The sequence below is a fragment of the Oncorhynchus nerka genome, linkage group LG12 (assembly GCF_034236695.1).
Source record: "Oncorhynchus nerka isolate Pitt River linkage group LG12, Oner_Uvic_2.0, whole genome shotgun sequence".
NCBI lineage: Eukaryota > Metazoa > Chordata > Actinopteri > Salmoniformes > Salmonidae > Oncorhynchus > Oncorhynchus nerka.
The window spans coordinates 50080613-50098536 of record NC_088407.1 but is presented as its reverse complement, the minus strand read 5'-3'; the positions used below and the strand labels follow the sequence as shown (position 1 = coordinate 50098536).

The window sequence follows — 17924 nt, the reverse complement described above, 5'->3', positions numbered from 1 at the left end:
AGAACATGAAGGAAAACAAGGAAAGAAAATGAAGCTTTACTTGATGCTTGCATTCAGCTTCAGTAGCAATAGATGAAGGCTTATAGGCCTGCTTATTAATATAAGGGGGACTGACTATTGTCCCATTAAGAATCTCCAGATAGGATGAGACAAAGATCAAGACCTGATTACAACATACTGTAGTAAACAGAGACATCATGTCAGTCCCAAGGGAACCCATCCTCATAATGATCCAGTGAGCAATCTTATCAGGGGTGGGGATTTGAGTTATCCCAATAGACATGTACTGCACATTTAGGCTACAGTAGAACTACAACCACTGAAATGGATGGAGAACAATAGCATATAACTTTAAGCTACAGTAGTTGCCTCTTAAAATTGGAATGGTTGTATGGCAACAAACCTGATCCAGATACTGAATAAATATGCTTCCTGTAAATTGATTGTGATTAACAAACATCATTCTGTATCATGCAAAGTCATATTTTTTTCCCCCCGATACATTACATACAGAGACAGATGTAACACACTGCAAATAGTAGTAACTGTATTCATAAATTCCCCACATTTCACTCAAAGTGCTAAATTCCAAATACTACACGAAAGTTCAAATAAGCCTCTTGGCTGGTGAATAGAACATGTAAAAAATTGGATAACAGGACATATAAGGAAAAACCAACAAATCTGGACATACAAAAAGCAAGTTATTATTATCCAGTGAGTGATTAAATAGTTGTCCCTGTAGAGTAGCTGTGTTGTGTAATTGTACTACTAATTAAAGGTACAGTACACAAACGCCTCAAGGTATAGCAGTAAAAGATTCCAACATAACTTTTAGAATATCATAAATATTTAAGTATAAAGTGCTGTTATACAGGCGGAAACTATTTTTTTAATAAAAAAACATACAGAAAATACATTCAGAAGTGTAGCAATAACTGATTATAATGTGTGGATCACCACTCGAGCCGCATGTCAGCTTTGCTCCACACATATTTCCCTCCTCTCTTTAGGAACATCTTCTCGGCAAAGCCACTGAACTGAATGGCCTCTTCCACGCCAACATCAAGGATGGACTTGGATGGATCTTTCCTCCCCTCTCGGCAATCCAGGAAACGCATCTAAAAAAGCATTTAAAATAAAAAAAAGTCTAATTCATAAGCATTTAGAACATGAAGAATCATTTATAAAGAATTGTATAAGCATTTTGAAGAATCATTTATAAAGAATTGTATAAGCATTTAGAACATGAAGAATCATTTATAAAGAATTGTATAAGCATTTAGAACATGAAGAATCATTTATAAAGAATTGTATAAGCATTTATAAAGGCTTAATCATGAAAGTTGTTATAAAGTGTTAACAACTGGTCATAGAAGAGCCTCTTGACAATCTAGTACATTATCAAAATATCACTGCCATGAAACCTCATACAATACTAATAAATATAAAATATATGCAAAACGGCAACTTATTTCACCCTTCTTAGTGCCTGTAAATCCACTCTGATCAAGGTACATGTCTATACAACTCAAAGCATTTAGACAGCTGTTAAATAGTTCTGATGGACGAGGACTGTCTCCTTTAAAGGGCATGCTAAGACTTGGAATGTAGAGTGAGTATCATGTAAAATAACAGATGAATAAAAAGGACTGACATATTCATCCAGCATGAGGTAGGAATCTCTCATCTGACAAGACAGGACAAAAAGGAAACGTTTTAATGTCACAACAATGTTGTCCACAGAGGGTTATACATGCAACCCAAAAGAAGGTTCTACCTGGAACCAAAAATGGTTCTCCTATAGGGACAGCAGAAGAACATGTTTGGAACCCTTTTTTCTAATAGTGTACTTTAAACTTTAGTAGCATTTGGAAACAATTTTAATGGAGTAGTAGTTGTTGAACCATCATAATATCAATAACGGACAAAAAAAATATAATAAGTCCAGTCCCATACCTTCTGATTGGCCTCTGGTACCAGGCAGCTGATGCTGCTGTGCCTTTCCAGGAAGACCTGAAAATGCTGGTCGCTGATGGCAAAATTCTCTGCCTCCCTCAGACTGTTCTCGCCATCGATCAGCAGACACTGGAACACCTATACAGCACACACAGTGAAGTCAAGGCCATTGTCACGTTCTGACCATAGTTCTTTTGTGTTTTCCTTGTTTTAGTGTTGGTCAGGACGTGAGCTGGGTGGGCATTCTATGTTGTGTGTCTAGTTTGTCCGTTTCTATGTATGGCCTGATATGGTTCTCAATCAGAGGCAGGTGTTAGTCATTGTCTCTGATTGGGAACCATATTTAGGTAGCTTGTTTTGTGTTGGGGTTTGTGGGAGGTTGTTTCCTGTCTTTGTGTTCTCTGCACCAGATAGAACTGTTTCGGGTTTTGCCACGTTTGTTATTTTGTACTTGTGTAGTGTTCACGTTATCGTCTTTTATTAAACATGTTGAACACGAACTACGCTGCATTTTGGTCCTCCTCTCCTTCGACGGAAGAAAACCGTTACAGTCATACAACTCATTAGTTACATCTATGGTATGAGAAGACACCTCTATTCACAGATACAGCATTACTGGTGTGTAATGTTAATGCATTGGAACACCCTAACCTTCCAGCGTACAGGGTTGAGTTCTGTGATGTTTTCTCTCATGTCTTCATCCACATTGAAGGTGTTGATCACAGAGTTGATTTTGAACGCCACTTTGTACTTCTGGCACCAGTCACGGACCTTGAAGAGGTTGTCCAGGTGGCTCTTCCTGCCCTGGGCTCTGCCAAAAGTCTGGTTGGTGTCCCCGTCAAAGCTGTGACAGGAAATGGACAGAATGTCCTGGTATTTGCCAAGGAGAGTTTTGGTGATAAAACTGACATCATCTCTCAAAGAATGTTATTTTGAAACACCAATGAATTCAAAATGTATTCATATCCAGACATCCATGTGATAGTTTATATTTATAGAAGTGAAAATATCAACAAGTCGTTTTTAAAAACACTTTGATGATCAAAGTCAACGGCGAGGCCTTTCAAATAAAAAGTGTGAAATGCTTCTCTGAGTTCGCTTTTTGTGACCTCATATCAAAACCAACCCGGTGCTGACATCTAGTGTAAATAACATTAACTTGTTTTTTTCCTGAGGATAATGTGGTTTATTTGTTTATGATGGGTGCGTTATGATATAATGACGATCACCGGGGTAACGTTGGTTGGCCTACTATATTTTATTTGAACACAGAACCTAAAATGAAAACCATCGTATCATATGTTTGGAACCACTTCTTTGTGATCAACCTGCCATTGCTGACACTTGGGAGCTGGAGTTCATGTTTGCACTATTGGACTAATTTCCCCAAGAAATCATCTTTATCGTGTATGACATTAATAAACACTGAATATAATATTAAATTAGATAGAAATAGGCTGTAATACTAATCTAATAACATATCATGTGAATTGAAATTGGGAATTTTTAAATGTATAAATATAATCTTGGGGCAAATTTACCAGATTCATTGAGAATCTTTAAACCTCTCTTTGCTTCCTCAATGAGTAGGACCAAATATAATTGACACTTGGGTTGATTTTTCCTGTAGAAGAGAACTGTGATGCGACGTGCACCTGCTGTCCTCGCACATTGATCCATGCCAGGCCAGGACAGTTGCAAAGATGCACTGGAGGAAACTTATGCAGAACTGTAGGAACATCTTCACAAACACGACTTGAGTAGAGAACAATATTACTAGTCTTCAGCTGTCCTGTCCTGTTGAAACTTCTGATGCAGGGCTAACTCGACTCCGCAATAAATGAAGCGTCTCTTGGCGTTGTATTGTAACTGATCTTCATAACGTCACCTGAGCAGTTTCTATTCCAAAATTGAATAGGCCTCCCACAAAAACGGGTTGAATCCACGCCATTTCAACCAAACAATTAAATGTGATCATGTTGAATCAACGTGGATAACTGGTTGGATTTTCAAAAATTGCTTTGAACCTAAATCCAATGTCATGGTCATTTTTTGTTGTTGATTTCACTTTTAATTCACCTTTTTTGACGACTCAACCAAATGTAGGCTAAATCAAAACTAGACGTTGACTGACGTCTGTGCCCAGTGGGCTACCTACTGTATGAGTAGTGGTGCACTCGGCTAAATGACCATCACTGCAGCGCTCTAAAAACTTGAAAATAAAATGAACAATAATGTATTTATTCAAATGCAGTCATATTACATGCCTACATACGTTAGTGCTTATAATAAAACGCCTGCGTTTTGAATAGGCCTTCATACCGTAATAGTGCTAGGCAAATTTGCTGACTCATTTGTGTAATTTAGGTGAGGCCATGGGACAGTAGGTAACAGCCATATTATGATAGGCACATCTTATCACTTTCGTTTTTGGTATTATCAAGTGGCTCGAGTTTCGGTTTGCTTGTCAAGCGCCATAAGTTTCGTTCCCCCCCACCCCCCCAGTTTCCCAAATCAGGCGTGCCTGTCAGTTGTGATTCAGCTGAAAGTGCATTTCGTTCGTGGTTTGATTCAAGATGGCAAGACGCATGATGTCCCGGTTGGGCCAGTGGTCTTCTTATGTTTTTGCAGTGGACTTCGATACGAACTCTGACCCAATCTACTTCGCCCTAGCAAGCAAGCAGAGCGAGCGGCAACAAGTGTTCAGAAATGTCCTCGCTGATGAAATGTGCTACTCGCTCCATGTGCAGAGCGATGACAAAATTGAAAGAGCAAAGTTTTATGGAGGACTGAAAAAAAAACTTTCAAAAGAGTTACCTCCAGAATGTACGATTTTGGAAATGTCCATATTTCAGCCCAATGTCAAAGATTCTGTCATCAAAGGATATTTTCTAAAAGACGCATCTAAGTCCTCAGCGACTGAACGAGTATTAGGCGAGTTGCTTCGCAATGACCCAGTCTATGTATGCTCCTACTTGTGCGGGGGAGAGGACAGACAGTGGTCGCAACACCTGTGGTCCAATACAAAAGACGGTTGGGTGGAGGTGTTGGAGAAATACTGCGTGGTACCTGCTGAAAAGCCAGTGCATCATCCTTCAACTCTCAACATTATCAACTATGACGTGTTCTATAGTTTTGAGGATGCCTACAAAGTTCTGCAACAGGTTTGAATAGTGACACTTTTATGTTTCAAATCAGTTGACACGTGTAGCCGTGTATTTGTGCAGTTGTCATTATGTGTATAGAGCTGGCCGGTTTGTAATCCTAAAACCCTCGAAATTAGTTACATCTGGTTTGCGTAGGATTTTGGGTAGTGATGCACCAATTTGACATTTTTGGCCAATACTCATATCCGTTATTTTCCTTGTATAAAAAAAGACACCAATAACCGATATTTACAATTTTAGCGGCTTTTTAAGCATTCTAGTACAGTTAGATAGTTAACACATGGACGCATCAGTCTAATGCACTGCATCTCAGTGCAAGAGGCGTCACTACAGTCCCTGGTTCGAATCCAGGCTGTATAACATCCTTGATTGGGAGTCCCATAGGGTGGCGCACAATTGGCCCAGCGTTGGCCGGGGTAGGCCGTCATTGTAAATAAAAATGTGTTCTTAACTGACTTGCCTAGTTAAATAAAGGTTACACACACACAAACCACACTGACCAAAAATATATTTTGTTGGCATTTACATATTTCCCCATTACCAGTAAAACATAATCAAAACCTATTTCTTTCACCTACTTGCTGTGCTGCTTTGTTGTTCATTTATTCAGTCTTTTCAGGATTTCTATGGGGTGCCGTTTGGGTCTTTGCTAAGGAACCCTGTTTGGGTCTTTGCGTGTCAAAAAATAAAACAATGACCAGGCGATAACACTATTTGACGTGTCAAATAAGCTTGTTGACCAATCAGGACCTGAATATGACTGCACGTCACATAATAATTTAACGCATTCATACATTTTTTACATAGTTATTACACATAGATTACACTACGATTCATCGATACGAATGCTATGATGCTGGTAAAGCTGTCTTGCTCCCCTACAGTGCTGTTTCAGTAGCTATAGTTAGCTAGCTAACTATAGAGCTAGGTGTCATCTAAAATAACCCTAATTTATAAAACAGTTTGTATTTGAATGATGGGGTTCGGACCCATCTATGTGAAGCTAGCCACAATAAGTATTAGCCACAATTGTGGACTTAACGGTTAGTCTTTTTTTTTTTAAAGTATGGCATAATTATACTAATTGTATTCAATTGCGTCGCTGTCAATGACACTTTTATTTTGAAGGCAAACCCCAAATTCCACTATTGTGCCTAATCTTTATTGTGGCTAGCTTCACAACACATAACCAACTCCGGTCGAGCCTCATTAGCCAGATGAAGCTAGCTGGCTGTTCATAACGTTAGCTTTGGGAAACAGGATTACGTAGCTGGCTAGCTATTTATTTTCATGAACTGAAGCTCAATTTCAATAGGCGAACAACAAGTGGCAACCTAGCTAATACTTACTCACAAGGATTCCTACGAATAATGACTGCAGTTTCTACTGGTCTTTGTTTACAGGCTGGTTGTATTGGTTCTAGCTAGGTACCAAGCTAAAGCTAGCTACCCCAGAAGTTGCTGTTGAGCAAATTATGCTTTATTACCAATGCAGTATTGTAAACACATCGTTCGTGGCCGGTGTTTGCTTGTTTGCACACTTTTTGTACAGCTTTGACAGTGCTACTGTATCTTTTTTGACATGCGAAGACCCAAATGGCGTTCCATAGTATGTATGTCTTGAAGCTAATAGCAGTGACGCTATTACTGTGTAACTTCGGTAGGGTAACATCTGAAAAATAGCACGTACCGGTGCCGACCAGTTGGACAAAGCCAACATCACCCATGACAGAGAACGGTTGATTGTCAAGGGCAGTGAATCCCATTATCTCGGCTTTAATGGATTTTGTATTTTGAGTTGTGTGAGTGAAAATGTCTTACTCTTTCAAATGACTGCTCGACTTGTTGACTGCTTGATCCACACAGCAGACATTGTGGGCTAGGCTATGAATGCTGTGTTGCACGTGTAGCTCAAAATTATAAGTGGCGTCATTACGGCATGTACCTACGTTATATAGGTACGCCCGTCAGCTTTGACATCGGTTTTGCACATCTGCATTAACCTAGACATATCGATGGTGGCATTTTTATATCGTGCATCCCTAGTTTTGGGATAAATGCCGAAAATATGTGCTTTCGTAAATTCTCTCTGGGTATCTACTCCGATTTCAGAGCACTCTCGACTGAGTTTGCCAGAGCGCAGAATAACTGATGACTATACGAATGCACAACGAACTAGGTCAGTAAACATCTCCAAAAAAACACCAGAGTGAATTTACAAACAAAAGTAAATTCAGTTTGGCTATGTACCAGTTTCAGAGCAGTCTCTCGTTTGAGTGTGCCAGAGCTCAGAATAACTGATTAATGAATGAATGCGCAACACCCGTTGAATATGACAGGTGTCAGTAAAGGTTGACAACAAAATAAAATAATTCAGTTGTTGCTAGTGTAACCGGTGTGAAATGGCTAGCTAGTTAGTGGGGTGCGCACTAATAGCGTTTCAATCGGCGACGTTACTCGCACTGAGACCTTGAAGTAGTTGTTTCTCTTGCTCTGCAAGGGCCGTGGTTTTTGTGCAGCAATGGGTAACGGTGCTTCGAGGGTGACTGTTGTCGATGTGTGCAGAGGGTCCCTGGTTTGAGCCCGGGTAGGGGCGAGGAGAGAGATTGAAGCAACACTGTTACATTGGTGCCGTGACCCGGATCACTGGTTGCTGCAGAAAAGGGGGTCAAAAGGGGGTTGAGTTACATGCGTAACCCTTGTGAAATGGCTAGCTAGTTAGAGGGGTGTGTGCTAATAGCGTTTCAATCGGTGACGTCACTCGCTCTGAGACCTTGAAGTAGTTGTTTCCCTAGCTCTGCAAGGCCGCTTCTTTTGTGGAGCGGTGGATAATGGTGCTTCGAGGGTGACTGTTGTCGATGTGTGCAGAGGGTCCCTGGTTCGAGCCCGGGAAGGGGCAACACTTACACTTATATATCCGTGAACATATCGGATGTCTAGTTTAAAGCCGATGTCAAAAACCGATGTCAAAGCTACCGTGCATACCTATATAATAACGTAGGTACATGACATAATAACGCCATGTAAAATGTTGCGCTAGACGTGCAACACAGCATTTCGAACCTAGCCCACACAATGTCTGTTGTGTGGATCGAGCAGTCAACAGGTCGAGCAGTCATTTGAAAGAGTAAGAACATTTCAGAGAGACAACTTAAAGGCAAAATCAATCAAAGCGAAGATACTGGAATTCATTGCCCTTGACAATCAATCATTCTCTGTTGTTGGTGATGTTGGCTTTCGCCGACTGGTCGAGCACCGGTTAACACTACCAAGTCCGCTATTTTTCAGATGTTGCCCTACTGGAGTTACTACTGGAGTTACACAGTAATAGCATCACTGCAATTAGCTTCAAGACATACATACTATGGAACGCCAATTGGGTCTTTGCATGTCAAAAAATATACAGTAGCACTGTCAAAGCTGTACAAAAACGTCTGCAAACACCGGCCACGAACGATGTGTTTACAATACTGCATTGGTAATAAAGCATAATTTGTTCGACCGCAACTTCTGGGGTAGCTAGCTTTAGCTTGGTATCTAGCTATCACCAATACAACCAGCCTGAAAACAATAACCAGTTGAAACTGTAGTCATTTTCCTTATTCTTAGCAATGTATTTCACTGAAAGAATAAACGTTTTGTTTTCGAAATGATAGTTTCCAGATTTGACCATTTGAATGACCTACGGCTCGTATTTATGTGTGTTTATTATACTATAATTAAGTCTTTGATTTCATATTTGATAGAGCAGTCTGACTGAGCAGTGGTAGGCAGTAGCAGGCTCGTAAGCATTCATTCAAACAGCACTTTCCTGCGTTTGCCAGCAGCTCTTCACTGTGCTTCAAGCATTGCGCTGTTTATGACTTCAAGCCTATCAACTCCTGTGATTAGGCTGACAATACTATAGTGCCTATAAGAACATCCAATAGTCAAAGGTATATGAAATACAAAATGATGTAGAGAGAAATAGTCCTATAATTCCTATAATAACTACAACCTAAAACGTCTTAACTGGGAATATTGAAGACTCATGTTAAAAGGAACCACCAGCTTTCATTGGTTCTCATGTTCTGAGCAAGGAACTGAAACGTTAGCTTTTTTACATGGCACGTATTGCACTTTTACTTTCTTCTCCAACACTTTGTTTTTGCATTATTTAAACCAAATTGAACATGTTTCATTATTTATTTGCGACTAAATTGATTTTATTTATGTTTTATATTAAGTTAAAATAAAAGTGTTCATTCAGTATTGTTGTAATTGTCATTATTACAAATATATGTATAAAAAAATCGGCTGATTAATCGGTATCAGTTTTTTTTTTTGGTACTCCAATAATCGGTATCAGTATCGGCATTGAAAAATCATAATAGGTCGACCTCTAATAGAAATCCTGGTTGAGAAGGAAACGACTAAAATGAACAATGAAACAGCACAGCAAGTAAGTGAAAGAAATAGGTTTTGATTATGTTTTACTGGTAATGGGGACATACGTAAATGCCACCAAAATATATTTTTGGTCAGTGTGTGTGTGTGTGTGTGTGTAACCTTTATTTAACTAAGCAAGTCAGTTAAGAACAAATTCTTATTTACAATGACGGCCCGGACGACGCTGGGCCAATTGTGCGCCGCCCTTTGGGACTCCCAATCACGGCCGGAGGTGATACAGCCTGGATTCGAACCAGGGACTATAGTGACGCCTCTTGCACTGAGATGCAGTGCCTTAGACTGCTGCATCCATGTGTGCATGTTAACTATTTAACTGTACTAGAATGCTAAAAAGGCAGCAAAAATTTTAAATATCAGATATCAGTATTGGCCAAAAGTTTAATGTCAGTGCATCACTAGTTACACTAGCAGCACAGTTACAGTCACTAACACTAGTGAGGTTTTCTCTCATTTGTGTCTGGAAATATCTAGCAAGCTAGCCAACTTGAGCCAGTTAGCTTTGGTGTTTGACTGCTGTTGTGAGGTCAGAACGCTCGGATCAACCCTACTCCTCGACCAGAGTCCAGTGTGTGCTCTGAAGGCTCCAAGAGAGAAATGCTCTGAATTTATGAACTGACAATCTGACAACGCTCTGAATTTACAGACAGGGCCAGCACTGGACGTTCTGCTGCACTGCAGCCCCCCCTCCTATCCCAGCTAAACTGTACAGCAGGGGTCGGCAATAGGTTTTGCTTTGGCCCAACTTTTTTCTCAGCTGAAAGTCTCAGGAACTGAGCATAATAGCATCCCAATTCATAGGCGTATGCCGCAAATTAAATAACATTTTTAACACATCTGGTTAATAGGCTATCTAACCAGTTAAATGTCAATGACATAGCCTAATATAGATTACGTTGATGAAATCACCAATGACTCTATTAAATTCATTTTTTATATTTCTTTGTGTGTTGATTAGGGAAAAAACAGCTTGCAAATCAAGAGAAAATGCTGCGCTGAAAAAGTCTCAAAAGAAAGGTGGATAGTGAAAATGGGGAAGAATGGACAGAGAAATAGACATTCTTACCATATTTTTCCCATGTCAAACCAATGCTGTTTTTCAAACAATTAATTCTTAGACATCCTTATGAATCTAAGCATGGCACTTTCAAAAGTTATCTTTCCACCCAGACAGAGGCTCTATCGATACAGAAAAATGTAAGCTTCAACTGCTGGCTACTTGTCTATTGCATAACTCAGCAACAGAAGTGCTTCCCTAAAAGCTACCTGGGTTTAAGCAAACATCTTCTCTTTTCAGAAAGTGAAAAGCTCAATTAATAGGGACAGTTCTTCTTTTTTATCTCCTCGAATATTATAAGCTGCAGCTCAGCCTCAGAATGTCATAGAGAGTAATCAATATATCCCTTTTTTTTTACATCGGAGTCACGTCCTTCGCGGGCATTTTAAAACTCGTTTCTACCATAAGGCATCATCGAGTTAAGCATTGTTATAGAACGCTTTTTTCAATCTGGATACTTTTTATGTATTTATTTCAAAATATAAAGCAAACAATAGATATCCTTTTTGCTCTTTTCCTTAACAAAGGGTATGGGATACCCTCACTCAATTCGATCCCTGGTTTTTAAGGATTGTATGTGACAGTATTGGAGGATTTGGCTATACCGACATCTATGGATATCATAACTGTGTCTGTTAAAAAGGTAGGCCCACCACGTATTTTTTTTAATAGAAAGATATAGGCTCCAATTATCTATGTAATTCTATGATTAGCCTGGTAGAAAATGTTGGTGCGCGCGTGCACATATAGGAGGTCCCTTACCTGCCGAAGGGAATTTTACTTTAACATCTGCAGTGGAGCGTTACAATGTTGCAATCACTATGCAGCCAGCTGCCTGTAGTAGGAAACAGAGTTTCTTACTGATAATATGCCACCTGTTATCTATCACACATGGTACCATCCCACAATTGTTACAATTACAATACAAATGACACTTTTATTCAACGTATAGTTTAATATTCCTGTAGAACTGTAAAAAGAGTGAGATCATTTGATCTTTTATAAATGCGTGGCGGGCCTCGTGTCATTGGAGCAGTGTTAAATAAGGCCTGTGTTATTGACCCAGGCTTAACTCATTTAGTTTATTTACATCTCAAATTTTATTGTCCGACATTAGTTTCAGCATTTCTTTATTTCGTGGCCCGCCTAGAGTGGCCTCTTTTCTCTGCAACGGTGCTGCATTGCGGTCAGCAATGTTTTCTCTCTGTTTATTCATTTATTAAATTCTACATTTAGTAATTGCCTAGTTAAATAAAGGTTCCATTTTTGTGATGTGACGTGAAGCTTCAGCTAGACATTTGTAGTTCTGTATGATAGCCACATTAGCAGCTAATTAGCATTTCATGATTGGGTGGTAAATACAGGCGAATGAATTGATAAAAGTCACCTTGTCTGAGGCCTCCTGAGTGGCGCAGCGGTCTAAGGCACTGCACCGCCTTGACTGGGAGTCCCATAGGGCGGCGCACAATTGGCCCAGTGCCGTCCGGCTTAGGGGAGGGTTTGGCCGGGGGGCTTTACCTGGCTCATTGTGCTCTAGCAACTTCTTGTGGCGGGCCGGGAGCCTGCAGGCTGACATCGGTTGTTAGTTAAATGGTGTATCCTCCGACACATTGGTGCGGCTGGCTTCCAGGTTAAGCGAGCGGGTGTTAAGGAGCGAGGCTTGGCGGGTCATGTTTCGGAGGAGGCGTGACTCGACCTTCTCCTCTCGCCAGCCCGTGGTGGAGTTCCAGCGACGAGACAAGATCATAATCACGAAAAAGGGGGTAAAAATGTCACCTTGTCCGAGAGGGATTTACACGGTTATCAAAATGTCGCGCCAGGGTCAACCTACACGAAACACAGAGCTTATTTGAAGTGTTTCTAAAATCCACAATGGATAGAATGAATGGTGGAAAAACGATTGGAACCATTTCCGTGTTTGAGTATGGGTATTATGACTCATGCTGTGGTAAACTATATAAGCCTGTGTAATACTGTGTGCAGTCAGGGACAAAATAAAAAGCTAGCAATGTCACACTCCAGTGGTGGACAAAGGAATAACATGATATTCACACAGGCCAACTACAACTTCATCTCATCTCCATCTACTTTGCTCCTCATCTGTAGTGTGTTGACATCATCCCGGAGTCCAAGGCAGTGCTGGAGCTTGTGGACCAGCGACTCGAGTCTAAGGAGAAAACGGACTTTCCTGTTATTGTCATAGAGGGACTGGATGCTACAGGTTAACACCATCACTACTTCACTATTGTCCTTGCCAATTCAATGTAGCCGATTGTATACGGCCAGGAGTTTTCCTTTCCTTTCGGTCAGGAAAAACTCAGGTCATCCAAACCTGAATGCTCTTTCAGTCAGTTACAATGCTTTCAAATTTCTCTCCTTTTTTTCCTTCTCTAATTTCTCTCTATTCCCACTACTGCTCAGGGAAAACCACTCTGACTGAGTCCCTGACGGAGGCACTGGGGGCCACTCTCCTGAAGTCCCCTCCGCAGTGTCTGTCCCCATGGAGGGCCCGCTTCGACACTGAGCCCCCCCTCATCCGCAGGGCCTTCTACGCCCTTGGGAATTACCTGACAGCAGGACAGATAGGCCAGGAGGCCAGACAAGCACCTGTCATTGTAGACAGGTAAGGGCAGGATGAAATAGCTTTGGTGTTGTAGCAAGTTTGATGAGTTGGGATATGTCATCCCTTCTGAATGTATGGCTGTGTCTGAAATCTGTTTTGCCTACTTCTTACTAAAACTACACACCGTGTACTAACCCTCAGTGGCTGTCGGTGCCGTTTAAGATGAGGGAGGACAATCTTTGTTTTTTTTAGGAGCGTGAACTTGTTTTTATTACAGCATATTGGATGATTCATATTCCATTCACCCAGCTCACTGTAACATCCATAGGTTTAGGCTGCTACATGATACTCAACTTCTCCCTATAGCAATCACGAGGGGACTGCAACCTAGCCTACGAATGAAAGTTCATAATTGTTCTTTTTCATTTTTATGAGCGTTTACAGTATGCTTACACCAGAGATCTGTATATAATGATGAGATGCACGCCTCCGCCCTAACAATGGGAGTCGTTGTCCCAAAGACGGGAAGGCAGGCGACAAGCTTAGGTCCAAAATAAATATCCCATACTATAAAACGTTCTATTTTCACATACCCAATCAGCCTACTGTTTAGAAAGCAAGTAGGGGTATTCGGACACGGCCATTGTATGGTGAAAATCGTATGTGTAACTGCCTTAGTAGGCTATGCCACTTAAATGTCATAAAAGTGGAAAAGCACAGCAAAGGTTCCAATTTTCAACATAGCTGTGAATGAGCCACCAAACAACACCAGTAGACCAGACATAGTCTCTGGGCTTTGAGGCTCACAACAACCCACTATCTCCCTATACTCTCCATTCCTCCCAGGTACTGGCACAGCACAGCAGCCTATGCCATTGCCACGGCGGTGGGTGGTAAGCTGGGTAACCTGCCCCAGGCTGGCAGTGAGGTGTATGGCTGGCCATGGGACCTCCTGAGGCCCAGCCTGGTGCTGATGCTCAGCCTCAGCTCACAGGAGAGGATGAGGAGACTACAGGTCAGAGGTCAGGACAAGACCATGGAGGAGGAGGAGCTGGAGGCCAATCACCTGTTCAGACAGAAGTAAGATTTCTTGTGCAGAGCCTGTGGTCTAGTGGGAACACACCTGTCTCAAGCGCACATGTCGACCGCAGAGGCCAAGGTTTGATCTCTGTGTCCAACCTTCCTACAGTGTCTCCCCTTCATCTATCCCCCTCTACTTTGACCAAAAAAGTAAGATGACTGAAATTCAGACGAAACTATACTTCAAGTTTACCACTTTATTAGAATGTGATACAGCTCACAATACTGAAGTGAGTAGATATATAGTAGTACATATGACATGTTCTACTCCAACATATTGACCGCACCTACTGTTTCGGTGTATGTATAAAGACGTGGGGAATGCACACACTTTGCAGCGGTTTATTAACAGACCTTACACACTGCTGAATTGAAGTGGTCAGATGAGCATCACTAACTGTGATCTGCATGCACACACACACACACACAGTCTTGTTTAACCAACCTTGGGGGCACATACAATTGATTCCCATTGAAAATCCTACTTTCCTGAACCTAACTTCTAATTCTAACCATAAACCCCCTAGAATGAACCCTTTTCCTTGTGGGGACTGACAAAATGTCCCCAGTTGGTTAAATTTTGGTTTGTTTACTATTCTGGTTCCCACAAGTTTAGTTAAACATGTCCACACCCTACACACACACACACACACACACACACACACACACACACACACACACACACTACTGTACCTAATTGAGTGGACATCAGGTCCTACTCCGTCTTAGTCTGACCCATCAAACACTTAACAATCAGTTCCCATCCCGAGGGGAACCATCTGATGAGGAAAGAACAAGTGATTTGTTGCTGAGTTGGTCTGCTCCATTACGCACTGCTAGTAGACTGACTGGTCGATGGCAACTTTCGTTCATTCTACCCGCTGACATCCTGGGTTTTGTCCCAAATGGCACCCTATTCCCTACATAGTGCACTACCTTTGACCTGGGCCCATTGGGCTCTGGTCAAAAGTAGTGCCCCATATAGGGAATAGGGTGCCATTTGGGATGAATGCTTTTCACATGGGCTCACCAGATATTCAACGAGCAGTCATTATCCTCAAGGAAGACAGCTGTTGATCACTGTTGACAGTCTGGACTCTGGCTCTCAGTCGATCACCTGTCCAACCTCTGGCATGATGATTGTGTGCTGTCAGTTGTTGTTTTTTAATCTTCTAGACCATTGTTCTTACTATTGCTCAATGGCCGTATGTTTTGGTACTTATTATGTGAAATATATTACGGTATATGGATGAACCAGGCAAAGGCATAGCAATTTGCAGTCTAAAATTGACATACAACTATCAAAAACCATTGTGATCATTATTTTATTGCTTTACTCATCCGTATGGCCCTTAGCTTTTTCCTGGTTAGTTCATGTGATCAGGAAAAGCAATTAATTTGGTATACCATCTCAAAGGTACTGCTGACCCAGATTTTAAGTGCTTTGTTAATTTGTGGGACATAATTACTTATTCTCTTTGTCTGCAGAGTGGAGGAGGCTTACCAGCGGATTGAGGGCCCGGCCTGCGTCACTGTGGATGCCAGTCCTTCTCCAGACCAAGTGCTCCAACAAGTGCTACTTTTAATTAGGGAAAAATGCCACTTGTAAACAGCTCCTCTCCTCCTCTCCCAGTCTTGCCCCAGATGGCTAATATTCCGTTGTGGTCCACTAGGTGGTAGTAGAGTGCCATTGATTTGACAGAGGCAGGGCTAGTGAGAAGAGGGCAGAGTGTAGTAGAGGATCTGGACTGTGGATAAGCCTCATATGGCAAAGGGCCAGTACTACACACTCACACACACACACACAATCATGCATGCACACAGTAGCACACAGTCTCTCTCCTTCACACACACACGCACACAGATAGAACCAAGACCCCGACCAGTGCATGTCACAACATGTCCTATTCTGTATGACTGCCATCAGTGAGATGAGGAGAAACGTTATTATGAATGCCATTGTGTTCTGTCAGTAGTGATGCTTAGGGATATGCAGCCAGACAGCCCGCGGTGACAACCATTTTTATTAGGCCTGAGATTCAGGAAATGAAAGGGAGGGTTTGTATAGTCATCAGTCACTTCTATTTCATTGAAACATATGGGCCAGCAGCTAACTCTACAATTCCCTTTTGAAGTAGCGAAATGGACCCAGGGATTAAAACGCACACACAGAGCAATATGATACATTTCACATTACAATAACACTGCTCATTTGTTTGAGTACTATTTCAAATTAAAGGAAACATATTGAATATACCAGGCGTCTGGCTCTGAGCTGTTCTTGTCCGAGTGTCTTATATAAGGAGCATTATACAGTGCAATGTCAGTGTTTTCTTTATTCACAGGTACTCTGATGCTTTGATGCAGGTCGTTGTCAACTACAGTGTAAGTGAGTGAGCTGTGCATTTGAAAAGCACACCTCACCCCCGTGACAGATGCCATGTATTGCGCCACTGAGAATGACTGCATATGAGGCAGTGAAAGCAGTGTACATTATGTGCTTATGAAAATGCAAACTGTGCACTCATGCACATACACACACGTGCACACACACACAATGTACACAAAAACATATGCACACAAACACTCTTTCTCTCCTCTCCCTCTTCGCTCTCTGTTATCTCTCCCTTCCCTCTATCACCAATGCACACACACACACATCCACACTTGAACATATACAGTAACTCATTTATGTTGTAGGAAGCTGTATTTGGTCAGTGATTGGAAGATTAATTAGAGGTTTTAGTTCATATGATCTTGGCAAGACTGTGGGCCGGAGAAGACAGAGTGACCCATCAGCAGAGGCAACCTCTTCTTCCAATTACGACGCTCAGTGTTTTCAATGGCCGGAGAGATGCTATCATTTTGAATACTAACATCCAGAATTATTTTTGTAACATATATTCCTGGGAATTATATTATGTTTGTTGAAATTATTCAGGTAGGGCAAGTCTGTGCAGTATAGTCCGAAACAATTGGTGTTACAAGGAGTGAAAATCGCGTTGCTTTGGGTTAAAAAACCTGAGGTGCTGAAATGTATCAGCCTCCAGACATTTTATACGTTACCAGGGCGTTAGTCCGGGGCCATTTCCAATTGTTTACTGCAAGTCTGACTAAAAATGTATTGGATTTCAGCAGTTACTCAGAGAAAAAGCTCTGCTCATGTTTATAGATATTCCTTTCAAATCTAAAATGTAAAACTGAGTAGCACAGCTTCTGTCTCAAGAGTACACTAAAGTTCTGCGGTGGGAGAGCAGAACAACTGGAGCCAGTAATGCCACAGGCCAATCGACTTTGGCGTCGTGTGTCATAGGCTCAAGGCAGAACTGTATAGTTATGTGGTAGTAGCATGATGTCTAACACATTTCGTAGATGTTGTTCATTTCTCGTCATTCTTGGCTGCAGAACATTCAAGAGTGATGTTACTGAATGTTATACCCCAAGGCTTAATGTAGTCCTGAGCAATGTACCTTACATCCAAACAAGATGGCGCTATCACACAATGATCCAACTTTTGTTTTCGGGAAGAAAAAAAAGTGAATTAACTAAATTCAAGGGAACATTTCAGTCCGTAAACGTACACTTTCGGAAATATAGGTTTAGTTTTGTTCCAAAAAGGGGTACAACCGCTTGTCATTAGCGTGCTACACTGT

The 17924-nt window shown here is 41.4% G+C and overlaps 2 protein-coding genes across 3 annotated transcripts; one reads left to right on the top strand and one right to left on the bottom strand.

Annotated features, from left to right (window-relative positions):
• Positions 1–20: 20 nt before the first annotated feature.
• LOC115138321 (S-adenosylmethionine-dependent nucleotide dehydratase RSAD2-like) lies at positions 21–5817 on the bottom strand. Of its 2 annotated transcripts, XM_029675047.2 has the most exons (5): positions 5705–5817; positions 2611–2829; positions 1960–2097; positions 1658–1690; positions 21–1121 (listed from the first exon to the last, which is right to left on the bottom strand). In XM_029675047.2, the coding sequence occupies exons 1-5, from the start codon at positions 5726–5728 to the stop codon at positions 957–959; spliced, it is 579 nt and encodes a 192-aa protein (XP_029530907.2). In that variant the 5' UTR covers positions 5729–5817; the 3' UTR covers positions 21–956. The 2 variants fall into 2 exon arrangements, with proteins under 2 accessions (XP_029530907.2, XP_029530908.2); XM_029675048.2 differs by lacking the exon at positions 1658–1690 and having other exon boundaries at positions 5705–5816.
• cmpk2 (cytidine monophosphate (UMP-CMP) kinase 2, mitochondrial) lies at positions 4475–16527 on the top strand. The gene is made up of 5 exons (XM_029675045.2): positions 4475–5123; positions 12735–12849; positions 13050–13251; positions 14038–14271; positions 15760–16527. Exons 1-5 carry the CDS (start codon positions 4536–4538, stop codon positions 15878–15880), a joined length of 1260 nt encoding a protein of 419 aa, XP_029530905.2. The 5' UTR covers positions 4475–4535; the 3' UTR covers positions 15881–16527.
• The last annotated feature ends 1397 nt before the right edge of the window (positions 16528–17924 follow it).